The sequence below is a fragment of the Bos grunniens genome, chromosome 8 (assembly GCF_055505025.1).
Source record: "Bos grunniens cultivar Pamir isolate PY7600 chromosome 8, Bosgru_T2T1.0, whole genome shotgun sequence".
NCBI classification, from domain to species: Eukaryota; Metazoa; Chordata; class Mammalia; order Artiodactyla; family Bovidae; genus Bos; species Bos grunniens.
In genome coordinates, this window is record NC_141172.1 from 109927529 (window position 1) to 109955166 (window position 27638).

General features: G+C 54.5%; 1 protein-coding gene across 7 annotated transcripts; it reads right to left on the reverse strand.

The window, feature by feature from the left end:
- Positions 1-1829: 1829 nt before the first annotated feature.
- TRAF1 (TNF receptor associated factor 1) lies at positions 1830-25723 on the reverse strand. 7 transcript variants are annotated; one of them, XM_086414616.1, is made up of 9 exons: positions 25259-25357; positions 23369-23662; positions 21691-22096; positions 19426-19510; positions 10506-10571; positions 9587-9997; positions 7750-7927; positions 5647-5795; positions 1830-3112 (listed from the first exon to the last, which is right to left on the reverse strand). In XM_086414616.1, exons 3-9 carry the CDS (start codon positions 21828-21830, stop codon positions 2894-2896), a joined length of 1248 nt encoding a protein of 415 aa, XP_086270742.1. In that variant the 5' UTR covers positions 21831-22096; positions 23369-23662; positions 25259-25357; the 3' UTR covers positions 1830-2893. The 7 variants fall into 7 exon arrangements, with proteins under 7 accessions (XP_086270742.1, XP_086270745.1, XP_086270744.1 ...); XM_086414619.1 differs by lacking the exon at positions 23369-23662 and adding an exon at positions 23698-23807 and having other exon boundaries at positions 25259-25303; XM_086414618.1 differs by lacking the exon at positions 23369-23662 and adding an exon at positions 22802-23093 and having other exon boundaries at positions 25259-25285.
- Between the last annotated feature and the right edge of the window lie 1915 nt (positions 25724-27638).

Here is a 27638-nt window from a genome sequence, read left to right on the forward strand (position 1 = left end):
GGCCCCCCATGAAGATGTGACCTCATCTTGGCTGAAGACACAAAAGGAACGGAAATTCCTCGTTAGTCTAGAAGGAGAGCAATTAGAAGCCAGAGACCGGCTCCTAACTCCACTGCCTCCCTTGTTCCCACTTGACCTTAGGGAGGGCACCTGGTCTCCCCGCCTCAGGTTCCCAGTTTCTAAAAGGATATTCAGCTCTGCCTGCCTCATAGGGGTTTATGAGGAGCCAGCGAAAGAGTGGATTTGCCTGCGTCTTGCCTCCCCGCCCCTGAACCACCTGTAAGTGGTGGGGCCTCTGGGCACGGCGCATGTAACACAGGGCTCTGGTGGAAGATAAATGAGTGAAGGCTTAAAATCACCATCTCACCCTGCTGCCAACTGCCTGAAGGCCCACACACAGGTGATTGGAGGCCCTCCCACCCTGATAATGCCAGGCAGTTGGGACCACCTAGGATGCCTTCTACACTCCAGCCCATCCTACATTCTTGCCTCTTCCTCTTTGGTTCTGCCTTCCACACGTTACCTGAAGGCAAGACAGCATCCCATCTCTGGGCGTTTACTCTTCCCCACACCCCTATCCTCTGCATCTCCAAATATTTAAAGGCTGAGTTTACACGCCACCTCTTCCAGGGAGCCCTCCCTGCTTCAACCAATGGGTCTGGACTTCCCATGCTTTCTCCGAGCTTCTCTTATGTATCACTTTCATTGATCTTATGGATCTGTTTTGCCCACTGAGCTAAGAGTTCCGTGAAGATAGAGTGCACCGCTTATCTTTCCCCGCCCACCAGGGTCCAGCACCGTAGGTCTCAATAAAGCTCGGACGAAAGAATGGCTGCGGCTCACACTGTCAGAAGAGAGCGTGTCTCCTCCCATCAGACACAGGTGGTGAAAGGCACAGAGTGGCAGTTGTCTCTAGAAGTGCTCGTCCCACAAAGCCCTTATTAGCTCAGCGAGCAGGCATGGTTATTCCTTTGTCAGGACACCAGCTTTGAGACAAGTGTCCCCATCACTCGTCTCTGGTTTCCACACGCGTCAAGGAAGCAAGTCAGCCTCATGACAGGTTGTCAGCACTGAGGACGAGAAAAAGAAGTCCTGACGTGTTGGTAGCCTGTCGTGTTTGGCGAGATGCCACTACCCTGGAGCTCTGGCATTGTATTTTAGCCTCGTGAAAGCCCTGTGGGCGGGGCGGGGCCAGGCAGGGCGCTTCTCCGCGTTTGTAAGTGAAGAGGCTGAGGCAAGATGGGATACCGGGTCTGTCCTGGGGGCTGGGCTCTTGGTTTTCTGATACACTGAGCCCACTGGGCCGTGCTGCCCCCTCACCTCCCAGGGAGGGCCAGCCTCAGAAACATCGGGCTGGAGAGGACAGGCAGGGCTGCTAACCCATTTCACAGATGAGAACACTGAGGGTCTGAGGAGTGATTCACAGCCTCAGCAGGTACAGGAGGAGTAAGCTGCAGAGAAGGCTGGAGGGGGAAAGGTGAGGGGGCTGCTCTGGAGCTCTGCATGGCAACATGAAGCCTCAGGGCTCTGGGAGGATGGGCCAGGGTCCTGCAGCAGGTTGCGTAGCGACCTCCAAGGTGAGAGGACAAGCGAGCCCTGGTCCAGCCAGCCAGGCAGCGTGCCCCCGCTTCTTGCCAGCCTCTCCTGTGTAGCATCTCCTCTGAGGTCAGCGAACTTGGTGAGTGAGGCAGGCGGGGCAGTTCCCCCGTTACAGACAGAGGACCAAGGAGGAGAAGCTTGGGTGCCACCTGCAAAATTAGTCCACCCCGAGCTCAAAAGTCACCACCAACTCTCACAACCCTTCATGAAAACTGCAAACGAGATTAAAGAACGGTTCTTTCTCTGGTTTTATACACACAAAAGGACAGCATCTGCGGGTGGCTCAGAGGTCCTGACCCGTCAACCAGAGATGTGGTTACCTGGGTTCAGCAGGTGACATAGGATTCTGTGGCCGAGGGTGGGGCCCCCAGGCAGGAGCACAGGGAGTGTGGGTCCCTCTCCTTCTCCACGCTCCTGGGAGCTCAGAGCCCCGGTTTCACCTGGAGGAGGTGGAGGGGCCTTTGGCTGGGGGAGGCGCAGGACACAGGGCCTGCGTGTGGCTCTGTATAGAGGGGAAGCCGACTGCCAGGCCCAGGAGGGGCAGTGCCATGAGGGCCAGCTCGCCCACCTCGAGGTGCTGAAGGTGAGTCAGGACACTGGAGGGCATGGGGCTCCTGAACGCTGCAGCTCGTGGCCTCAGCTGGCCCAGGGGGCCAAGAGTTAGAGACTTTCTGGGCTTGGAAGGAACCGTGAAGGTCTTCAAATCCACCCCCGTTTGATGCCCTCCCCAAAGCGTAGCCCTCTGCGGTTGCTTGTTCACCTCCAGTGCCGGGGAACTCAGTCCAGCCTGGGACAGACTGAATTACACTGGGCTCCATCCTTTCCACCCCTGGTTCCGGTTCTGACCCCCGAGCAGGAAGAGAGCAAGCACGGTCTCCACGGTGACCCGCAGAGGCCTCCCCATCCCTGGAGCCCTTGGCTGAGGTCCTGCATCTCCAGCTCAGCATCCACGCCCCAGCCTGGTCCCCACACCCTCCCGCTCTTGGCCAGAGTCCATGTCCACGTTCAGGGCTGGGGTGGCTCTCGGCCTCCAGTTCTGCGTGGTGAGTGCTGGGGGGTCAGTCCTGCACCACCTCCCTCTGGACCTTCCGCCTTCATGGGTCGGCCCCAGGGTCCCGCCACTAAGTTGACGGCGAGTCCCAGCCAATCTGTCAGCCGGGCTCAGGTGGTGCCAGCCCCGGCCCGTCATCATGCCCTGGGGTCCTGGGCACGGGGGCCGGGACCTCGGTCATCGTGCAGCCTCTTCCGAGCGGGTCTCCCGAGGACTCGGGCGTGGATGGCTCGGCCCGCCGCTCTAAGTGTTAGTGTCCACGACGCACTTGACGAACATGGTGTCGTCCTTCACGTAGGCGTGCTTGGGCGACTGCAGCTTGTTGAGGGGGAAGAAGAGCGGGCAGCCGCTGGCCACGTTGGTCTCGCTCTGGGGCCGCTGGAAGGAAGCGGAGTTCAGGTCGGGCCGGAAGGCGTCGATGGCGTGTTCACGGTTGTTCTGGTCCAGCAGCATGAAGGTGACCTGCCGGGCAGCGTGCTAGGTCAGGCCCGGGTCTCACCCTGCCGTCCCTCTGATGCTGAGCTCACACTGCTGTTGCTTTGATTTAGCTCCTCCGGACTCTTTTGCAACCCCATGGACGATAGCCAGCCAGGCTCCTCTGTCCACAGGATTTTCTGGGCCAGAATACTGGAGTGGGTAGCCATTCCCTTCTCCAGGGCATCTTCCCCACCCAGGGATCGAACCCACATCTCCTGTACTGAAGGTGGATTCCTTACCACTGTGCCACCGGGAAAGCCTGAGCTCACGCTGAGCAGAAGCCAAAGAAAGAAAGAAAAGCCACACGTGGCACGTGGTGAGAGCTTGAAAGTAGAAACTCCTGGTACCATGAGTAGGCTCCAGGGGTGTTCTACGATCAGGGCTCAGACGTTCTATCTGACAGGAAGGGGCAACTGTCAACTGTGGTTGGCTGTTAGGGGCTAAAGGCGAGACTGAGTCCTGACAAGGAGGCTAGACCCCTTAAGCCAAGATGCCCCTTTCTGCTCGGAGAGGTTGACCCTTCAACCGCAGCTGGATCCTCTGGGACAAGGCAGAGGGGTAAGAGCAGCCAGGCCTTCCACTGAGCGGATGTCAATTCCATCCTGAAACACAAACCCAGCTTCTGTTCTGCACAGGGGCCCTGTGTGTCCGCAGGAAGCCAGTGATCTTGAAGTGACATATATTCTCCCCTCCGGCCCACACCACTGAAATACCCGTCACCCCCGCCGCAATGGTTCTCAAACTCGGCTGCACTTTAGAATTCCCTGGGAAGGTCTGAAAATTCCCAGTGCCCAGGGCTCACCGTTTACGGTAGTGGGGCCCAGTCATTAGAATTTTTAAAACTCCCCCAGAACGTATGGGAACCGGTTTTGACCTACTGACTCATACCCAGACCCCGTGGTGCCCCGCCCCCAGCCATTTGCTCTCCCTCATCCCCCTTCACCGCCGCTGAGGTCTGGAGTCCACACTCTCCCCCACCCTCTTGCTGCTGCTGCTCACTTTTGGGGGAATGCCTGCCACACCTCCGCCTCCGGCTGCCCTTTGAAACATTCTTAACAAACTTTATATTTTAGAGCAGTTTTAGGTGCATGGCAAAATTGAATGGAAAATACAGAGATTTCAAGCCTCGCCACACTGCCTCCTACACTGTCAACGTCCCCCACCCGAGAGGAACGTTGGCTGCAACTGATGAACCTGTGCTGAGACATCATATTCACCCGAAGTCCCTAGTTTACTTTAAGGTTCACGCCTGGTTTTGTACATTCTCGGGTCTGGAAGGTGTATAAGGACAGGAATCTGTCAGTATCATATCAGAGTATCCAGTAGTGTAGTGTTAGTGGCTCAGTCGTGTCCAGCTCTTTGCAGTCTCATGGACCGGTGCCCTCCAGGCTCCTCTGTACGTGGGAGTCTCCAGGCAAGAATACTGGAGTGGGTTGCCATGCCCTCCTCCAGGGGGTCTTCCTGATCCCAGGGACCGATCCCGGGTCTCCTGCACTGCAGGCGGATTCCTGACCGTCTGAGTTACAGGGAAGTCCCTCAGAGTATTTACACTGCCCTAAACCCTCTGCGTTCCACCTATTCATCTCTCCTCTCCTCCATGAAACCCTGGCAACCTTTGATCTTCTCACTGTCTTCACAGTTTGCCTCTTCCAGAATATCATATAATTGGAATCCTACCGTATGTGGGCTGCCGTCTATGGGGTCGCACAGAGTCGGACACCACTGAAGCGACTTAGCAGCAGCAGCAGTATGTAGCTTCTTCAGATTGACTTCTTTCACTCAGTTAACATGCATTTAAGGTTCCTCCATATCTTTTCGTGCTCCCTCGCTTATTTCTTTGGAGGCTAAATAATACTCTGTTGTCTAGACGGGCCGGTTTATCTACGCATTCACCTACTGAAGGACATCTTGGCTGCTTCCAAGTGTTGGCAGTCATGAACAAAGGTGCTATCAATATCTGTCTGCAGGGTTTTGGGTGGACTTAAGTTTTCAACTCATTTGAGTAAATGCCAAGGAGTCACATGGTAAGAGTATGTTCAGTTTTGTAAGAAACTGCAAACCGTCATCAAAGTGGCCGGACCATTTTACACTCCCACCAGCCATGCGTGAGGGTCCCTGCTGCGCCATGTCCTTGCCAACACCTGGCGTTGCCAGCACTGGATTGTGGCCATTCTTAAAGGGATACGGTGGCATCTGCCTCTCGCCCTTTTTCTGAGAGTGCTGCTGGCAGGCTAGACCCACAGTACCTCCTATAGGAAGTTTTCTTTATTCACCCCGCTGTGTGAACTCCATCTCTACATGTCTTCCAGGGTGGCTGGTCCAGGCATTTCAGCTCCTGGACTCATGCAAGCAGCAGCCTTGGCTACTAGAGGGGAACTCAGACTCTTGTTTCATAATCGGGGAAACTGATAACACAGAGGGTGAAGGGCTCTCTGCACACAGATAAGCTCGTGGCTAACCCAGGAGCAGGACCCAGGTCTCCTCCACCCGAGGAAGCCCCTCGTTTCCCAGTCCCGTACCTTGTTCCTGAAAGGCCATGGCAGCAGAGCATCATACTCCCCTCTCATGATCACGATGAAGAGGGACAGGTGGGTCCTCTTCCCCGTCCCATCCCCATTCAGGTAGAGCCGCAGGCACAGCTTGTATCCGTACTTGGCGGTGTAGAAAGCTGAAATGCGGAAGCCAGAGTCATTGCCAGGGCAGCTGGCAAGTGCTAGACTTTGCAGATGAGGAAACTGGGGCTGGCAGTTAGGCAAGCCCAGGTCATGGCCCCAGACTGTGACATCTGGGATTGGAGCCGCTTCTCCACCATAGAGCATCAGGGGGCTTCCCCGGTGGCTCAGCGGTAAAGAATCTGCCTGGAAGGCCGGAGACGCGGCTTCAAACCCTGGGTCAGGAAGATCCCCTGGAGAAGGAAATGGCAACCCTCTCCAGTGTTCTTGCCTGGGAAATCCCACAGACAGAGGAGCCTGGCGGGCTACAGTCCATGGGGTCGCAAAAGAGTTGAACATGACTTAGCGACTCAACAATAAACAAAAACATAGAGCATTAAATCTTGGAGACCACCTGAACCGCTGGATGTCAAGGGCCACCAGAATCACAGACTGCCAGGACCCAGGCCTGGAGTTTCTGACTCAGCAGTGCAGGGTGAGGACTGAGAATTTATGTTTCTGCCAGGGCACAGAGGCGCTGCTGGCCCCACCACACTCCCGATTTAACCGACGTGCACTTCGTAGTCAGGAGCTGGAGCCCAGCAAGGGGAAGTGACCGGCCCACAAAGTCACAGCGAGCTGGGGTCAGGGCCAGAGTGAGGGGCCCGGCCTCCTACGTCCCAACACACAGCTCTTTCTGCAGCCCCAGGCTAAGCGGCTGGGGTCTCCTGGGGGCTGGGAGGGAGTGGGGAGACTCACAACCTGCCTCGGCACAGGCCCCTGGGATGAATCATCCCCTGGTGATTAGGTATAGGGCCTGTGGGCTCTCTCCTGGGCAGCTGAAAGAGCCATCTGAGTGTGGGTTCCAGCAGCTGTCCCCATGAGGGCCCGTCTGGGAGGGGCAGAGCGGGGACAGCTTGTGCAGGGCAGGAAGGCGTGGAGCGGGGACAGGCTGACGGTCTGACTCATCTCTGCCCTCTGTGCTTTGGTAGAACAGGAAGCCAGAGACACTGCTTGCTTTTTCCCTCTTTGGAAAGCAGCCAGGACAAAAAGCTTACGTGTAGAGGGCAAGGCCACCCCACGAAGGAGCTGCCCCGGTTCCTGAGGCAAGGCACCTGGCTTGGGGGCCCACCTGCCCTGTGGGGTGGGGCAGACTCCCATGCCCCCTCTTAATCCTAGCGCTGTTGGGCTTGGGTGAGTCAGAGGAGCTGACGGACTGGAAAGGCATGAGGTTGGAGCAGACGTGAGTGGGGGTTAACACTGCCTTCAGCAGAAATCCTCCTTAACAACCCACCCATTTTCCTTAGATGCACACGAGGGAGGCAAGGGGGAAAGCACAAGGTCTGAGCACAGACGCACACAGCGTTACATAAGCAGGTCTCAGCTGAGGAAGAGCAACACCGACCGAGTAACTGCCTGCTTTACGCAAGATGGTGTGCCAGGCCCCGGGATCCCAGGAATGAGTAAGAACTGCCCTGATTTACACAATACTCACTCACATGCTCCCCACAATTGTACACAGATGCCTGTGGTTTTACCTAGATCTCCCCTTGTCTGATTTCAGGTCACTGGGTCTCGGAGGGCTGGGGCCCCTGTGAAAGCCATCCTCCACTCCCCTCGAGTCTGCACAGACTCGGGTTCACAGCGCACTCCCTTTCAAAACCGGTATCCACACAAATGACTCAGGTGACTTATTCCTAGTTGCAGAATGTAACTGGTGTTCAGGGAGGCAGAAGGCCAGCCTGGTGCCCACAGCCACTGCTCCACACGGCAGGGTGGGGAGGAGCCCGCCACCTCCACAGGCCTGGCAGGGCCGGGCCTCTGAACGGCCGCAGGCCTAACCGTATGCAGCACAGCTGTCAGAGCGGACCACCCCCTACCCCCGGCTTGTCTCCTGGGCCCCGTGGGGCCTGCCTCCCCTGCAGGTGCCGGTACCGGCCGCCCCGCGCTTGCCGTCCCGGGAGGAGTTACCTGGGGAGAAGAGGCTGACGGTCCTGCCACAGGCCGACTCATGGCATCGGCGGGTAACGTTGGTGATCTTCCAGAGGAAGGTGCCGTCGTAGGAGGCCTCCTCCACGAGGCGCAGGCTCTGCTCCAGCTTGCCCAAGGCCTGGTCCTTCTGGGCCAGGGTCTGCTGCAACTCCAGCACCTGAGGCGGGGGAACCCATTTAGCCAGAGGCACAGAACCCAGCCTGAGCGTGAGGTATGGATGGCGGGATGTAGAGACAGACACAGCTGTTCCCCAGATGGCCTTCCTGACCTTGCCTCCCTCAGCTGCAGGCGTCTCTCTCTGCATATGCTGCCCTCCTGCCTGGAATTCTTCTCCCTCCCTTCCCCACTGGCCAACTCCTATTCATCCGTCAGGAACCCGGCTCACATAGCCCTTCCCCTGGGAAGTCTTCGACCACTGCCCTAGTTCCGCTGGTTTCCCTCTTCCCTCTCTGTTCTTACAAGCGTCTGCGATATATTTTTCTGCTTTTCCTACAGGATAGATGGTCTCCCCTATCAAGGGCTGGGCCCATGCTCATTTTATCTGTGGCCATTTGGCTCAGATGGTAAAGAATGTGCCTGCAACACAGGAGATGCAGGTTTGATCCTTGGGTTGGGAAGACCCCTGGAGAAGGGAGTGGCAACCTACTCCAGTATTCTTGCCTGGAGAATTCCATGGACAGAGGTGCCTGGCGGGCTACAGTCCATGGGGTTCCAAGGAGTTGGACGTGACTGAGTGGCTTCCACATGAGTTGCATAGTGCCTGGCATGTAAGGGTTGAGCCACAAAACTTGTCAAGGAACTGAAGACATGGTCACTGCCCTTGTGGGGAGCGGGCAGGCACTGCCTTCCAACGAGGGCAAGAGTTGCATAAATCAATTCTTCACTCTGTCCCTCAAAGCCCGTGTTGGGCTCTTCTAGTAGTTCCTCCATTGACATTTGAAAAAAAATACAAATTTATTCCCAGGGATATTCAGGTAGGGAAGTCAGGAATGGAAGTGAGCATCCTTAAAGAAAATCAAATCCCTAATTTTACAGATGAAAAAGTCACAGTCCTGTGACTTGCTCAGATCTACATAGCAAGTGAATGGTGGGCCTGGAACCAAAATCCAGGCTGAGCTCAACATAAGATGGTGATGTAATATTGTTGCCCCACAAGAAGCAACACAGCATTGTGACTGGTCATATTAAGAGAAGTATAAGCTCTGCAACAAAGGAGGTTACAGTCTGACTCAACCAAGAACTGTCAGATAAGTGAATTATCTGGTGGTGTGGTACCATCATGCTGAAGGGTGGAATTCTTTAGAGACTGAGCCAGAACACAAGAAACACAGTCCTCTGAAGAAGTGTGGACACTGGGGGTGTTTAGCCTAAAGAAGGAAACACTCAGCCAGGGCATTATTACTGACTTCTCATCTCCGAAGAACTTCCATGGGGGCTAGAAGTCAGATGTTTTGTGGGCCCCAAGGAGCAGGGAAGACAGAGGGACTAACTTTGGCTTAGTATGAGGGAGAGCTTTCTAAGCGTGAAAAGTGTCCGACAGTGGAATGAGGTGCTTGGGGTGGGAATAGTCTACTGCAGAAGAATTGACGCAAACAAAAGGAGGCGCTGGATGGGGGGTTGAACTATCACTTCTGCTTCAGTCCTCTTCCTAGAAGGTCTCAGGACACAGGAGAGAGATTTTTGATGAGGGCACGGCTGGTCTGTACAGGGAGGAGGCATAGGAGGAAGGCTGGTCCATTTGCTCTGGAGACCAGATGGGGCAAGGGGTAGGGGGGCCCTGAGCTGCCTTGAAGGTGAACTTGCCTCCCAGGCTCACCCTCTGCTCCAGGCTCAGGATGTGTTCGCGGTCCAGCTGGCTCTGGTGAATGGAGGCGGCCAGGGCCAGGTGGGAGGCCTCCACCTCCTTGTTGAGGACAGCGACAATGTTCTCGAACACACACAGCTTCCCTTCCAGCTCAGTCAGGAGCTTCTCCTTCATGAAGTGATGCAGGGCCAGCTCGTCCTGGCTCTCGGAGCAGGGGGCCCGGTAGCAGTCCACCTCCAGGTCCCCGGCCACCTCCACGGCCCCCTGCAGCTGCAGGTCTGACAGGTTCCGTTCCAGGGCCATGGGCCCGTACCCCAGGCCAGAGCCCAGCTGGGCCTTCCACTGCTTCATGAACCCCAACAGCAGGTTCAGGTGGGCGGCCTGGGAGGTGACCTCATGCTCCTCCATGAACTTTGGGCTTCCCTGCCGAAAGAGTGGGGCTGATCAGTGAAAACAGAGGAGGAGGAGGAGGAGGGAGCACCAAGGAGCCAAGGAGAGTCCTGCCATCACAGGTTACCAAGGGATGTCATATCCATTCACCCAGCAACGGGAAGTACACAGCGAGAGGGACGTGGAGAAGGGCCCTGGCGTTAGACACGCCCGTGCTGAGCCGTGTGCACTCCAGCTTCCAGAGCAGCCGTTCTGTCCTGCCCTCAGCACAGTGATGATTCAGGACCATGGAGAGAGGCACAGGGGTTGGGGGTAGTGGGGAGGGGAGGGTCATTTTTGTGATGCTACTACAATGCTCAGGTGAGACTTTAAGAAGAACTCCCCTGAATACAAAGATGATTTACTAGTGATTTTTTGGCTTGTGAGCCACGTAAGGTACATCCAGAGCAGCAGCTAGATGTTGGGGGAAAACCCGAGGGGCTGAGCAAGGAGGTCTGAGACTGCAGTGTACAGACCTCCTTTCTCACACCTAGATACTTACCTTGAAGGAGCAGCCAACACCTGCAAAGGGGCACCCAACTCCAGCCTCAGCCACCTCGGGGTGATCCTGGAAATAAGAACCACGTCACTGGATGTTGTGGGGGTCCCAGTGGCACGGGCGCTGTCTGTGAAGCACCAGCATCCACCAGGCAGGGGCTGGGCTGGGCCACGAAACTTTGCACAAGCTGTTCATTCTGCCTGGCTGATTTCTTTCCACCCTTCAAGCTTCAGCCCTTCTGTGACCCTCCTTCAAAATGAGATCAGAGCTCCTGCTGTGATCCTGGGAAGCACTGCCGCCCCTCTTGCTGGGACAGGTTCCACCCAACTCACTCTTTGGTTGCCCCCACTGGTCTGGGAGCTCCCCGAGGGTCCCAAACAAGCAACCTGGCAATACCGTTAACCTATGCATAGGTCTGAGGAGTTTGGAAAATGGCTTTCATGGTCATAGTTCTTCTGAGGGCCCCAAACAACACTCTGGGATGGCAGGGTAGGTTTTCTGTTCCCATTTGATTGATGAAGAAACTGAGGCTCACAGAGCGGAAGGGATTTACTCAAGGAGGAACAGCTAGGAGACTGCACAGCTCAGGACTCTTCCCACCACATGTCTCTTGTTGTCGTTCAGCCGCTAAGTCGTGTCGGTCTCTTTTTGACCCCATGCACTGCAGCACTCCGGGCTTCCCTGTCCTTCACTATCTCCCAGAATTTGCTCAAGCTCATGTCCATTGAGTTGGTAATGCCATCTCTGTCTCTTACCAAAAGCAAACCCAAGAGAGACTGGGAGGACTTTTTTTCCCCCCAAAACATACACCTATAAAGGCCTTAAATACAGAATATATAAAGAACTCTTACAATTCAATAATAAGACAGAGAGCCTAACACAAAATGGGTAAAACACTGAACAGATACTTCATAAAAGGAGACACATAAATGACAAGCCTATGAAAGTAGGGTCATCATCACCAGCTGTCAGAGAACCGCAAATTATTATAAAATGCCATTGTCTGCTCACTAAATGGCTAAAATTTAAAAAGAATGGCAATACCAAGCTTTGGGGAGAATGTGGAAGAACTGGAAAATACTTGCAGGTTGCTAGTGGGAATAAAAGTTATGACGAACCCAGACAGCATGTTGAAAAGCAGAGACATTACTTTGCCAACAAAGGTCGGTCTAGTCAAGGCTATGGTTTTCCTGTGGTCATGTATGGATGTGAGAGTTGGACTGTGAAGAAGGCTGAGCGCCAAAGAATTGATGCTTTTGAACTGTGGTGTTGGAGAAGACTCTTAAGAGTCCCTTGGACTGCAAGGAGATCCAACCAGTCCATTCTGAAGGAGATCAGTCCTGGGTGTTCTTTGGAAGGACTGATGCTAAAGCTGAAACTCCAGTACTTTGGCCACCTCATGCGAAGAGTTGACTCACTGGAAAAGACTCTGATGCTGGGAGGGATTGGGGGCAGGAGAAGAAGGGGATGACAGAGGATGAGATGGCTGGATGGCATCACTGACTCGATGGACGTGAGTCTGAGTGAACTCTGGGAGTTGGTGATGGACAGGGAGGCCTGGCGTGCTGTGATTCATGGGGTCGCAAAGAGTCGGACACAACTGAGCGACTGAACTGAACTGAGTGGGAATGCAAAACGGTGCAGCTGCTTTGGGACAAACTATGGCATCATCTCATAAAGTTAAATCATAAAGGAACCTACAGATCATGCTTACCAAGCTAGCAGATAACCCACACATTCCACTCCTAGGGATTTACCCAGGAGAAACTGAAAATGTTTCCATGTGTTATGTAAACGTTCCACAGCTTTACTTGTAACAGGCCCACACTGGAGGCTGTCCGAGTTTTCATCTGCTGGTAGATGGGTGAACAAAGTGTGGGGTGTTCATACCCAAGGACACTCACCACTCAGCAACTGGATGGACTAAATTACTAACGTGTGCAGTAACAGAGCGACCTCAAAACATTCTGCTGAATGAAGAGTCAAACACGGAAGACCGCATACTAGAATTCTATTCCAAGTTAATTTTTTCTTCTGATAATAAAAAAAAATTGTTTTGGCTTCACCATGCAGCATGTGGGATCTCAGATGCCTGACCAGGGATCAAACCTGTGCCCACTGCTTTGAAAGTGCGGAGTCTGAACCACTGGACCGCCAGGGAAGTCCCTAGGATTTCATTCTCATGAGATTCTAGAAAAGGCAAAACCGTAAACAGAAAGCAGATCGGTGGCTGCCTGGGGCTGCAGCTGGGGGAGGCTGACTAGCCAGGGGCGCAAGAAAGTTTTATCTGGTGCAGAAGCACTCACGTTCTTAATTGCAGGTCACATGATTGCAGGTATTTACCGGCATCCATCGATCTGTACACTTAAAATGAGTGAATTTTATTACACATAAATAATATACTGACTTTCCAAGAGCTTTGTTGCTGTTTTTAATAAGCTCACGGGGCGATGTGAGGGGAGATCTGGACGGGATGACAGAAGTCTTTGGGCAAATATAAAGTCATACTAGTCATCCTTCCGTACAAGTTAAACAAGAGAGAGCTGTGGGTTTCACGAGGCAGTTGACTGGAACACAGAGCACAGCCCAGCAGAGGGCCGCCCCACGGGGCCCCACTGCCTCAGGCTTCGGGCACAAGATGTTCCCAACAAGGAACAGAAAACAGATGTTTTCTGGGAGGGAGGCAGCCTTGGCAGGGAGACCAGGCGGGCTCCGCAAAGTACCCCGCGATGCAGCTTCTCCCAGCAGGTAGCTTCCTGATGTGCAGGGAGGGCAGAAGACCCGAGGCCGATGGGGACCTGGTGATGGATGAGGGGTGACTGCTCAGGCCCTGAAACTGCCTCCAAGCCCGCGATTCGAATCCTCTGCGGCTCGAAGTGAGAGGCAGAGGGAGGTAAGAAGGTGCAAGTGAGAAGACTGATGGTGTGGTCCCAGAGTCGCACACGGGTGGAGGCAGGCGTCCCTCTGGCAGCTGAGCCTCATGGCGTTGTGCTGTGCATGAGAGCCCAGGCGGACCGGCAAGCGCTGCGTGCGCGGAGCAGGCATCCTGGTTACCACGTGTGGCAGAGGAGCCTGGGGCCGGCCGCTCATGCAGGCAGAGCAGAGGCTGCTGGGGGCCGGCCAGACTGCCACCGCCAGCACTGCCTCTCGCTCCCTGGGGTGCCTACAGGGGGTGGCTCTGGAGCCGCCTCGTTGGGGTGCAAAGCACGTTTCTGTCAGTTCACACACTTAGCTGTGTGGTCCTGGGGGACTTATTAACTCCCCCACGTCTCAGTTTCCCAATCTGGAAAATGGAGACAATAATAGAACCCCCCCACCCCATGGAGTTATGGTGAGGATTAAATGCCACAATACACATAAATTCTGATACGAGTGACCTATTCTGTTATAATAACATACCACAAATTTAATGGCTTAAACAGCCCACATTTATTATCTTACGGTTCTGGAAATCATAAGTGCTAACATCAAGGTGTCAGCAGGACTGTGTTCCTTCTGGAGACCAGAGGGGAGAACCTGTTTTCTGATCTCTTCCAGCTTCCAGAGGCTGCCTGCATTCCTTGGCTCATGGTCCCTCCCTCCAGAGTCAGAGGCAGCAGCAGAGCATCTTCCAGCTTCCCTCTGATTCTGCCTCTCTTGTCTTCCTCTTTTGAGGACCATTGTGATTACAGTGAGCTCACCAAATAACCGAGTCATCTCCCCATCACAAGATCCTTAACTTAGTAACGTCTGCAAAGTACAAAGACCCTTTTGCCATTGCCATGGGCTGAGCAGCGTCTGTGCGTACTAAGTCGCTTCAGCAGTGTCTGTCTGTTTGTGACCCTATGAACTGCAGCCCCCCAGGCTCCTCTGACCACAGGATTCTCTAGGCAAGAATGCTGGAGTGGGTTGCCATGCCCTCCTCCGGGGGATCTTCCCAACCCAGGGATTGAACCTGTGCCTCCTGCATTTGAAGCTCAGAGTCTTAACCACTGGACCACCTGGGAAGTCCCTGGAGACCTGGTCTTTAACGAGGTGATTAAGTTAGAATGAGGTCATTAGGATGGGCCCTGCTCCAGTGTGACTGGTGTCCTTATAAGAAGAGGAAGCGAGGACACAGGCATTCAGGGGGAAGAGGATGCGAAGATGCTGGGAGAAGACGGCATCCACAAGCCAAGGAGAGAGGCCTCAGGAGAAGCTGACCCTGCCTGAACTTCTTGCCTCCAGAACTTCGAAGAAATCCATCTCTACTGTTCCCACCACCCAGTCTGTGGTCCTTTGTCACGGCAGCCCGAGCAGACTAATAGTTACAGAAGCCAACGTATTCACAGGTTCCCGGGATTAACACGTGGACAGCTCTGGGGAGCATCATTCTGCCTGACACATACTTGGTTTAGCCCTGATGAGCAGGGGCAGACCTGCTATTAGGATAATTATTCGTGTGGATGAAGCACTGCCCGTGGGACATCTTTCTCCTCCCCCTTCATGGCTGTCACACATGCACCTGTTTAATCTTCACACCTCAAAGTTGCAGGAATTCTGTAAAACCCTGTTTCCCCATTGGATTTCTCAGGGGCTGGTCGAGGCGAGGAGCATCCCTACATGCACGTGTATTTCTAGAGAACCAAAGCATTTTTGCAAGCCACCTCCTAGGATCCCTGCAGTCATCCTTCAAGGCAGGCAGGGTGGAGTTGGTTTCACCTCAGTACACGTGGGAGACCTGGGCGAGTGGCTCAGCCTGGGTCATGCGGAGCTTGTACTAGAGAGGGGCCCAGTGTCCCGCAGGCACGAGCCCTTCCGGGGCCGCGGCTTTCTCCACCCCCGTGTGAGCACAGCCCTGCTGGGCCTCCCAGGACCACCCAGAGGAGGTCGGGGCTCTGAAGTTCTGCTTCTCTTCACGGAGGTGACGAAACTGAAGCTCAGGGAAGGCTGCTGACTTACAGGAGACGATGCAAGTTTGGGGCAAAGCTGTGGTGGAGGCCAGGCGCCTGGGATCCACGTCCAGGGCCCTTCCTCCCCACTGGGGAAAGAGGGGTAGCTCATCTGAAGGCAGGGCACTAGAGAGGCAAGCGGGCTGGAGCCACGGAGGAAGAAGAGGGCATCCGTCCTGGGCCAAGCCTGTGCCACAAGCGGCCCCTGTGTGAGCGGCCTCATGGCTGGCAAACCGCTAAAAATAAAACTTGCGGTGGAATTTCCTCTGAGGAGGAAACAGAGAAAACACAATCCCAGCCCTGAGCGAACACTTGTCCTTCTGTCCACGTCCGAGAAGTCAGGGGGCGTGGTGTTCCCGGCTGCCTACTGACCCAGGCCCTTTGGGACGGGGTCAGCAGAGGGCTGTTGGGGGGCCTCCACTTGAGGACCCGGGGGCCTCTGATAATGTGGGTGTTAAGAGGATACTGGGGGCACGAGAGAAACCTCCGTGAAGCCACCGCATGGAAGAGAGGGCCTGCAATGTGCCGGGCACTGCCCACACTGCTGTGCTGGGCACAGAGGCTGGCCAAGGTCTTTGAGGGCTGGACGGGGTGTTTTTGCTTACATCTCAGCTAGCGCTGAGGGAGAGGCTTTCTACCAGGACAGGGTGGGCCCGGTCCACCCGCCAGGTCCTGCCCTCCTCTGCATCTGAGCCAGTTTCCTTTCTGGCAACCTCTGCTTGGCTCAACTGCCACCTCCTCCAGAAGTCCTGCTTGATTCTCCTGGTTGAAAGGAGTCTTGCCCATTCCTGTTTTCCCAGTACTTGCTGGATTCCAGCACTTAAGACTGACTAGGTATTTAAACCTGTGTAAACAAAACACTTGGGGTGATCCCCCCTCTGGAGGCAGTAGAGAGGTGCCAGGAGGCCCGGGGGCAGGAAGAAGGAGGCTGGCTCTGCTTCCCCTTTGCGCTAAGACTGGTGCAGGCACGCCTCTTCCCTGAGCCTCCATATGTCACCCATTGGTATCGCCACAGCCCATGACGTAGGATGTCATGGGACAGATGAGGTCACAGATGCAACTGCCAAGCTCAGAAGTGTGAGGGGCCTCATTTCCAGGGGCTGGATTTCAACAGACACAATCAGCATGGAGGCCGAAGACGGATTCGAGAGGGAAGCAGTCAGCGTCCCCACACAGACGCAGGACGGCCTCGGGGCGCAGGAGGCTGACGCCTTGCCTTTTGCGGCCCCGAGGGAGACACGTCAGCTCAGTACAAAGGGAGAAGAAAATGCACGGCAGTTAGTTCTTCACGGTGGACACGGTGCTTTTGTGCAGCGATGAGCTGCCCGTCACTGCAGGGACACCAAGCCACTTGGCAGGAATCCAGTACAGAACGGAAATGGGACTAGACGGCTCGATCTCTGATGGTTCTCAGATTCTAGGATAATTTGAGGCATTCTTGTAAGCCACTGGCAGCAGAGGCCAGCCTGCTTTCGATCTTTTCGAGTGGCCTCAGAGGGAAGAGACAAGAGCAGCAATCCCGTCCCCAGGGTCTCCCGCAGCCAGGACTGATTGCTATTTCCCAGGCTGTCCCGCCAGGCAGTCCCGACTTCACGGTCACTCCTGGAGGAAGGTCATTCCAGCCAGAACCAAGTCTCTAACTGGCTCAACAACCATCCTTTAACGTCTGCCTCTTACAGGAGCTAATCAGTCCAGGGCTCTGAGCGCTTAACAAAGCCGGAGGAGGAGGACAGACTGAGGAGCGCAGAGAGGGCTCAGCTCAGCCGGCTTCCGGCCCCGCCCCTCCGCCCCACCCACCTCCACTCCCAGGTTTCCTCAGACACGTGTGCAAAGTGTTGCTTTATCATCCGCTGCTTTCCTTTGGTCAAAAGTCCCCCCAAAGTTCCCATCGGGCCAGGAGCTGGCGGAGTCCCTGGTCTTTCCACTGTGGCTTTGTGCAGGTGTCAGACCACTGGCTCACGCCGCCCCCCAGCTTTCCACGGGGTGCACCCCCCACCCCCTGCGCTGTAGCCTGCTGAGAGCCTGTAATTCCATCACTGGAGCCACTCCACTGGGTCAAAGGCATCAGGTTTCACACTGCACCCTGCAGGGCCCTAGGAATCCACAGTCTCCGGGGGCTGGGGCAGGAGAAGGAAGAGGGGTGACCGGTGACCGCAGGGCCAGGGGTCCAGGCTCCCCTTCTACTTCCATCTGATTTCACACTAACAAGGATGAAAAAATTAGAACTACTGAATTGGGAGATATTAAAATATCTCTGCTTTATGTTAGCTAGGATTTACACAATGAATCTGGATTCATTCCGTTAAGAGGCAAGACTAAAGCAAACCAGAAACAATCGTCCTGATGCCTTCAGGCAGGTAGTTGCCTTTGGAGGGTGCAGCACAAAGGGTGGAGGCCCACTGAGCACAAAGATGCCCTAGAGGGAGGTTTGGGAAGTTATTCCAGGGGTGTTAATCCTATCAGCTCTCACCAGTGGTAGAGAATAAAGTTCCGGGAAAATGCATTAGATCCTTACTGTGATTCCCTTGAGGGTCTGTGGGGCAGAGGGCTGCTGAAGAGAAGAGAGGAAAGCCCTCAAAACCAGCCCTGGTGGGACAGGCGTCCCCCCAACTTTCTGGAGGAGAGGGGGCCGGAGCGGGGAAGGGGGAAGGAGGCATGGAGACCTGGACAGCAGGAGGGAGAGCGCCCCGCCAGCCAGTGACTGGCAGTGGGACATCGTGGGCACTGAAAAGGCCGTGTCCAAGGCAGCGTCTTCATTTCACAGGGAGACAAACAGGAGCCATCTCAGCCGTGTGCTGAATTATATAGCCATCCTTGACACCAGGCTCCTGATGCCCCCTACCCCCACCCAGGGCCACAGTTTGGCCAAGGGAAGAGCTTTGGTCCAAAGGAGCCGGGTGCCTGGCAGTGTGGACAGCTCAGGTGGCTGGGCTGGTGAGACCTTGGTCACCAGGGAGCTTTGCAATGAGAATCCCCAGTGGGTGTCGGGGCCCCACATGTAAGAAAAGGGGGTTAGATTTAGAGCCGGGGTTAAAAGCTCTGGATTCACAGACCAGTACCAGTTTTGTTTGCTTTTTAAATTAGGAGATCAACATAAAGATTGCCGCTTTTTAATTTTACCCCAAAAAAGGCTTTACCCCCAATTCCATCATCTGTCACGATCATTTCCTTTATACAAAGACAAGCACAGGAAGGGCATCGTCTCAGAGTAAAGGGTGATTCTATAAATGCAAAGAACTTAGTTTTGTAAGAAAAAGTCATGGCAATTTTCTTTCTTTTTTCTTTTTTTACCTTTTTTGTCATGAACTGGTTTGGGAATGAACCAGGGTGGGTTGCCATGTGGGCACCTCTGGGCTGGACAGATGACCCGCAAGGGTCTTTCCAGCTCAGAAGGGTCGGGGTTCTAAAACGGTGCCTGAGGATGTCTCTTTGGCCCCTCTTACTCCTTCCACACAGCTTGGGGAAGCCGGAGTAGTGAGCTGAGGCTGGCCTGACCCTGTCAGAGAGCAAACAGGGTCAGAAAGAGCTGTCTGCACCAAGAGTTGGCAAACTCTTTCCGGAAAGAGCCAGAGAGTGAATATTTGGGGGCTGGAAGGCCTCTGTTACAACTATTCACCTCTGCCTTCTCAGGGCCAAAGCGGCCACAAGACATACATGACTGAGCTGTGGCTGTGACCCAATCCAACTCTATTTAGGGATCTGGAAGCTTGAAGGCTGGATCATTTTCATGCGTCACAAAATCTCATTCCCCTGTTGACTTTTGAAAACCCTTTACGTGTAAAAACCATTCTCAGCCCGTGACTGTGTTCAAACAGGGGGCAGGCCGGGCTGGGCCCGAAGGCCGTGGTGTGTGGATCCCCGAACAGACTCCCACTCTCACCCTGAACCTGTGGGTCAGCCAGGAGGCGTGGGACAAGGGGCTTTCCCGCTGTGAACAGTCTAGACTCAGGACAAGCAGGGAGGTGCCTACCAGCGCAGACAATGGACAATCTTTCCCGGCAGCACCAGCTTACCTTCTCCTGAGACAGAAGGCTTCCTGGACTTTCAGATGGGGTGTCATCCCCTTTGCATTTGGGACAGATCCGATCCTCGTCATTCCTGGGAACACGAGAACGAATGCCACTGAGCAAAGCCTTCAAGACTCCATGACACCAACCTCCATCCCCAGAGCCCCAGAGGCCTGGGCCTTGCCCAGCATGGCAGCTGATACCCATGAGCATATAGCTCCATCCCAGACCCACCATTCCCACACCTCAAAAACACTGGGCAGCCAACGTCTTCCCATAGCTTGCAGTGAGCTTCTCTGGCAGCCGAACCTGATTTGAACTGACTAGGCTGTTAAAGCCCTTCTTATCCCACTTAGTATGAATATTTACGTTTGCAGAAGTATCACAGCTTGATGCTTGAACATAAGGCATGTCCCCAGTCCCTGCCGGGAGAATGGCAGAGTAATGTACTGACTGGCTTTTCAAAAATCTGAAAAACTTTCTCGTTTTTTTCTTCAATACATCTGAGCCCAGGGGTTCGGTTAAGGGATTGTGGGTGTGTACTATATAAGTTCTTTGCAGGTTCCTCTATTTTATTCTGGTCTCTTATTTTTAGTAATTACAGATGACTCCGGCCTTTCAGAATAAGAAGGGGCCTCCGAGAATGCGCAGCCTGGGATTCCTAACCAGGAGTGGGTGTCAGATTCTGAATGCAATGACACAAGGGCTTACATGCTTTTGTAAAGTGATCTGTTGCCCAGCAAGTGCCCCCGGTCAGGCCCATTTCACAGGGAGGAGAACGAGGCCTCAGAGGACGTAGGGGTGGCCCGAGGTAGAGAGATGCAGGGCAGACCTGGAACCCTTCCCCGCCCCACCACGTTTTGGAAGAAAAGGGAAGGAAACCAAGAGACCCACTGCCAAAGCCTGAGACGAGCCCAGGATGGTAAGACCAGTCAAGCTCTGCTCCCCGCCCCATCTGCCCTTGCCAGCATCACCACCTCTCTTGTCTTTCTCTTAGCCTTCTCCTTTGTCAAAGCATTTGAACTTCTCAAGTTTGCCTCAGAAGTTTCCCACCTCCCTAACCTGTAAAGTCCCCAGCAAAGGTCACGCTGGGGGCGCATGGCCGTTTAAGAATACCTCTGCCAGGAAACTGACCTCATCTCTCCATTAGGCCTTGCTGTCCTCTTATAACAGTGTCCACCTTTCCAAGGCTCTTCTGAGGAGTGTTTGGCACACAGCTGGTACATAACAGTTGCATAATAAGGTGGGATACTGATGATCATATTGGTATCGCACCTCTTTGAATTATTTATAATATACACATTTTAATATATATGGTGTATATTGTATATTTTTATACATACGCCAAATGCATGTATTATATATAAAGATGCATTCACTGCTCAATTGCATCTGACTCTCATTGCAACCCCATGACCATAGCCTGCCAGGCTCCTCCGTCCATGGGATTCTCCAGGCAAGAATATTGGAGTGAGTCACCATTCCGTTCTCCAAGAGATCTTCCTGACCTAGGGATCGAACCCAGGTCTCCTGCACTGCAGGTAGATTCTTTACCATTTGAGCCACCAGGGAAATATAAAGGTATTTGTATACAATATAAAATATAAAGACATTTATGTACAAATATATGGGAGATGGTGAAGGACAGGGAAGCCCGGTGTGGTGCAGTCCATGGGGTCGCAAAGAGTTGGACATGACTTAGCAACTGAACGAAGCCAATATACACATATATAAATCTGTAATACATGAACATACAACAGTGTACTAGATACTTCTGTCCCCTTTGGAAGACTTCTCAGCACAGTCCGAGGTGACGGGTGATACTGTGGCAGGAGACACATCTGTCCAGCGGTTTGTCATTTACCCAGGAGTTTATAGATAAATTCCCTATCATAAGAATCTTTTGAAATGTTACTGATTGGGCCTTGTAACAATCCTGGGAGGTAGAAAATCACTTTACGGGCATTTTATTGACAAGGGGGCTGAGGTTTTGGGACATTAAGCCATGCGCACAGGCCATATAGTAAGTAAGTAGCCCAGCTGGGCTCAGAGGCTCTGCCACCCTTGACGGCCTTCAGCAGAGGGAGCTGAGGGCTTTCTGTGGCCCCTTCTCCTTCCACCAGAAGTCAGATGGGGTGGTATCGGGGAAGCCGAGGCCAGAGAGATGCAGTCACCTGCCTGAGAGCCAGGGGTCCGCTCGCCCTCGCCTCCCATCAGGAGTCCCTCCCTGGCGCCTCCTCCCCACCCGCCCCTTCTCCTCCGACCCCTCACCTCACTTTCTCAGAGAGACAGACGGTGCAGCAGAGAGGCCCGGGCTCTGGGGGGTCCTGGCAGGCGGTGGGGGGGCACCCAAAGGGGAACTCGTTCTCATCGGGGGCCGGGCGGGGGCTGCTGGCTGAGCCAGAGGCCATCCCGGGGTCCCAGGCGGGCCGGGGGTGCAGGGCCTAGTCAAAGCTCCTCAGGGCAGGGGCCCAGCCCTGCGAAGTCTGTGCTGGAGAAGTGCTCTCTGCTGGGCCACCGGCTCTGATATGCGGGCGGCTGATGCCTTTATCTTCTCGCTGGCTTGTATGGTTTGACGTCACAGCTGAGTCACAGCAGGGAAGAGACAGGAATTACCCTTGGTGGTGCAAAAAATCCCCTGGATGGTAACTGCAGGCTTCAGGAGTGTCCAGTCATTCTTTCGAGTGAGAGGGAGGTGAAGAGCAAGTCAGACAGAGAGAAGAACCACGTCACGGACTTTCAGGGACGGCAGTTCAGAGTTTCCCCTGTCGGGGGACCTCAGGCTGCCACTGGCTTCCTCCACCTCCTCCCCAGGGACAGGGGCAGAGAGAGCTCCAGTCCCTGACTTGTCTGTGTTCCCTGGGCCCTCCAAGCAGTCTGGGATTCTCAGTGGGGGTGATCACCACTCCAGTGGAAATCCCCAGGGTTCTGGAGGCAGGTCCAAATATGAAAGTTCCCTGCTTACGAGCTCTGCCTCATCCAGAGGTGAAACTCACTTCCTCACAGTGGGTCTCAGTTACCCCATCTGTAAAAAACTAAAAAAGGAATTGCAACAGGGCGTCTCCAAGCCTTCTGTGGGCACTAAAATTCCAGGACCCCATGGCCAAGGTAACCAGGGGCAGCAGGAAGGCCCCTGATGGCCCAGCCCTGCCCAGGGCATTCTTTATCAGCACGGTGATGACACCATGGACTGCTCAGGGCCCTACCCCCACAGCCCCACTAAGGAAATCATAGGTGGCCACAGACTCGGGTCAGCCACCACCACTTCCTGGCACTGAGGAGAACAAAGGTCTAAATAAATACAAGGTCACGGAGACTTGGTCTCAGCAGCCCAGTGGGAGGCAGACCCACGGCAGTGTGGGAAGCATGGCTCCTGGCATACCTCCTGTGCCCCGGGCAACGTTTTCCTTCCTATTCCTTAGAGCAAGCTGCTGGGAATTCCGCAGGTGCACAGAGAAGCCTGGTCTGGAGTCACACAGCAGCCGGTGGCAGAGCGCGACTCGTGCCAGGTCTGTGTGGCTCCAAGCTCTGTGCTCCTTCTCCCGCTCGAGAGGAGACAGCAAGGCAGCGTGGAGCCTGCAGAGCCCAGGACGGAGGGCCAAGCTGCTAGCCTCTGTTTTCTATCAAGTGGAAAAGACGGGCTTCCCTGGAGGCTCAGATGGTTAAGAATCCACCTGCAATATGGGAGACCTGGGTTGGATCCCTGGGTTGGGAGGATCCCCTGGAGGAGGGCATGGCAACCTACTCCAGCATTCTTGCCTGGGAGAATCCCCATGGACAGAGGAGCCTGGTGGCCTGCAGTCCATGGGGTCACAAAGAGTTGGACACGGCCTTCCCTGGTGGCTCAGACGGTAAAACGTCTGCCTACAACGCGGGAGACTTGGGTTCGATCCCTGGGTCGGAAAGATCCCCTGGAGAAGGAAATGGCAACCCACTCCAGTATTCTTGCCTGGAAAATCCCATGGATGGAGGAGCTTGGTTGGCTGCTGTCCATGGGGTAGCAAAGAGTCGGACGCGACTGAGCGACTTCACTCTCACTATCAAGCGACTGAGCACAGCACAGATGGAAAAGGCAATCAACCCCTCCACATCTTTCTGTCCTGCTGGGCTGCCGTTACGGGTAATGCGAACTTTCACAGCAGTTTCAAATCATGGGCTTTGAGTTGGGGTCCTGAGTTCATCACTCACTAGCTCTGGGTCCTGGGGCAAGGTCAGTAACTTCTCTGCATCTCAGTTTTTGCATCTGCAAAATGGGGATAATATTAATACCTGCCTCACCTGACTGTCGTAATAACCAGATGAGACTGTGGGTGAAAGTGTGGCATGGTGCACAGCCCAAGTGAAGTGCTCAGAAGGCTTTGATATTGATGGCACAGCCCTTCCAGCTCCTCAAGATCAGGAAAAAAGATTAAAATGGTAAATTATGCTTATAGTGTTTTCACATTCATTAACTTTAGTGGAGCCTCACAAGTGGGCAAGGTAGGTCAGATGTTATCCTCTGAGTCTAGTAAATTCAACTGCCCACCTTCCCTGGAACGATGCTGAGTCTGCCAGGGGTTGCTGGCAAAAAGGGCACGACATCCTACGCTACTGCTGCAGTGGAAATCAGGTTCTCCAGCTTCACCTGGGCCAGCCCTGGCCTGGCCCTTTCAGCAAATGATTCTGAAGGTTGCTTCATGGAGACTGTCCAAAAGCCACTCACTTAACCATACACCCCAAACCTGCCAACTTTTCTGCATCCCCAACTGTTCCCTCCTTCCCTTGGTTCGGCATCCCAGATTTCTCTCTCTGTCCAAGTTCTTGGGTCCCGTTCTCTCTCCTCTGCCTTCACCGCCTCCCAGCTCCTTCCTATCAGCCTCGACATGTGCCCAAGCTGCTCTAATGATTAAAAGCGAAAAGTAGCAGGTGCCGTGTTAAGTGCTTTTACAGGCACATCTCATCTCATCTTCACGGGAACCCTAGGAGGCAGGCATTGTCATCTTCAACCCCATTTTACTGAGGCTCTAAGAAGTTCAGTGACTTGCCTAAGGGCTCACAGATACTGAATGGGGACTCCGGATCCCTGTGTTCTAACCACACGCGGTGCTTTAAAACGCATTACACATTCCTCTCCAGCATCTATCTACACGCTCTCCTCAGTTGAACAGAACTTTTAGAACACACTGTCTACAAAGGCGCTCCGCTTCCTCACTCCAGTCGAGGCTGCCCCAGGCCCGCGGCTTGCCCCAGTTTCTATCCACCTGGCCCTGTGGCCAGCCCATGCCACGCCTCCGGGCGCCTCCTAATTCCCTTCCCTGCTGGGGCTCCCCACCCCCACCCTCGCACTTCTTGACCCCTTTCTCTTCCGAGGATTCTCGGCGCCGCGCACTCGCGTCTGCCCGGCCTTCCCTTCGTCTCTCGGGCCGCAGCTGGACCAGACCACTTCCCCCCGGGAGTCCCCGTGGGCTGCCCCAGGGATGGGTGGACTCCTGGCTCTGCGATCCCACTGCACCCCGCCACCGGAGCCCAGTCCCCCGCCTCCTGGCTCCGTGAGGCCAGAGGGCCTGTTCGAGCTCCCAGCCCGGTTCGTGCGTCCCCCCGAGGGCGGCCGTCACCCCCCGCCGCATCTCCAGATGCGCGCGCAGCGCTGCGAGCAGAGCCGGGCCCGGGCTAGTCAAGGATGAGCGACCGCAGCGCGGCCGCCGGGGGAAGGGCAGGGGGCAGCGAGTCCGGGGCAGGGCTCGGCAGCCCGGACTCCAGGTCCCAGAGGCGCGGGGAGGCTAGCACCTGGGGAGCCCAACGGGGAGCGGGGGTCCCCGGAGTCCCGGGGCAGGCGGGGGGCGGGGTGCGCTGCACCCACCTCGCTGCCGCCGCCTCCTCCCGGCGGCCCGGCCGGAGCTTCCGGTGGCGGGAGGACTTGGCCCCGGCGGCGGAAGCCGGGGAGGGCGGGCCCGGGGCCGGTTCCTGCAGCCCGAGCCGCCTCCCGAGGCGGCCCCGGGGCGGGGCGGGCGCTCCCCGCTGGGGAAACTGAGGCGCGGGGCGGGATCCATGGTGTGGCGGTCTGTTTTTGCACCGAAAACCCACCTGCTTCCGTTCCCCTTCTCCCGGCGCGAGTTCATGGCACACGTGTGGGACTCAGTATGAAGTATTCGCGGAATAAACGAATGCAGACTTGGGACTCGAACTATCCCGGCCCCTGCCTGCCTGCAGCCCCTTGCGGGGTGGGGCGAGCAGTAGTAACACCCGCGTCTTAGCCCTCTTGGGTTCCGGCAGAGATCCTAGCTCAGCGCTTACTGAGTTGGACGCAGTCAGCAAAGAGATGTACAAAGCGGTTCCGAGCGCTTGGCGCTTCCACAAAACTCGGTGTTTTCAGGAACTGAGACTAGTTTTGTCTAAATACACGCGCGCGGGCGCGCGCGCGAACGATCACTTATTCCCTATGAATTTTGTGTATATCAATTAAAATAATTGTACTTAGCGTTGGGATAGAATTTTTGTTTAAATATACTTTATTTTTGCGAATTTGATAAAGGCTCCTCCATCAATATCTGCAAGACTGTTAGCTAAGGACCAAGTGAGCCTGCCTTCTTTGCTGGTTTTGTTTTCGTTACTCGGAGCCATCCATTACATTCTCTACGTGTTAGGATCTCATTTTTCTGTCCTGACACCCAACTGGAGTTGGGAACTGTGTGTTCTTGTTTGGTTTGGTTTTAACCTGGGATGTGTTTAAGCCTCTAGCTCACCTGGGGCGGAACTCCCACCTTCTGCTGATGCTGCAGGACAGTCCTCCTGGAGAAAGGAGGGCCCCCAGTCTGTCCTGGAGGGGAGACACCTGCCTGCAGACAAGCTGAGGGTCTAAGGGGCCTCCCGGCTGGCAATCTGTGGGACATTGACCAGAGGTGGCTTCTGTGGTCACTCTCAACTCTAAGAGAAAAGGATTTAGAGCTTAGAGTCTCTGATTTAAAAACTCCTTGGTTCTCAGTGCAATCCGTGAAGGCTTTGGGACCTCTAACAGCCATTCTCTGGTCCCATCTCTGTGCCACCCACCCCTTCCTCTCTACCCCAAGCCAGCCTAAGTGAGCAGTCAACCTGACCTTAGTCTCTTCATGTGCCACATCCTGTTTTCAGATTAATGAGCTCATTTGGTGGAAATTTACCAAGGGAAATAGTTTAATTTTGGAAAGTACCAAAAACTCATCTGTAGTCACTCCACTTATTTTGGGGGGCTCTTGAAATAGAGGGGGCATCACCAGGGGACCTCTGAGCCATCAGGGAGCAGCATATTGAAAGCAGAGCCCAATGAGGCTGAACGTGACTCAAAAAGGAATCAAAACCTTTTGGAGACCACTCATCTCTACCCAGTAGAAAAAAAAATTGCAAAAATAAGTTGAAGAAGAAAAGTAGTGCATGTGGCCAAGGCCTAAGATCTGGTGGTATGAGCCTGGGCCACGACTGGGAACGAGAAAGCTCACACAGGGAAGTAAGGGGGTGTTTGAGCCTCAGCGTGCCTCTCACATCCCTGTCTGCTCTCCTGTTCTAAGAGGCACCAGAGGGTTTCCGTTTTCCAGCCTTCCCCCGTCCTTTAGCTGTCAGACTCTTGACCTTGAGGTTGCCCGCTAGCCTTGTAGCCTTTTAAGATTGTGGCTCCTGCAGGGAGCTAAGGATTGAGTAGTTAGGAGGACTCTGGAAAATTAAAGTTTTTTGTGCCGTTCTGCATTGAAGATGCTAGAGCACGGGGGACCAGCCCCCTAAGTGTCTGATCGCCTCCTTGGCCTGCCCTGTTTCCTAGAGGAGAGACTTTTCATCCCTTCTAAGGGGCAGACTAGAAAAATGGTGAAAATTGACAAGGCGCTGACAGTTTAGTACTGAAGTGAAATTGTGTCTTCCTTCTCTCTGCCCCGCTTCCCCCCAGCTGAAACCTGTATAGATATTTTGGAGGATATATGTATATTTTGGAATGAGCACTGGACTAGGAGGCAGGACATTTGTGTGTGTTTTTTTTCTCCCTGTCACTAAAGCAGTTTTGGAGGAGAGTAGATGAATAAATGAGTGCTCAATAGTTCAACAAATTATAGTCCATAGTGTTGTTTTTGTTTTCTAAGTGGAAAATGACCTGGGTGGAATGCCGTGGGTTATCTCAAAATTTGTATTAGCTGTGAGACTGTCTTCAAATGCTTTTTCACCTAGAGCCCAAGGATGCATGCTAAGTCGCTTCAGTCGTGTCCAACTCTCTGGAGACC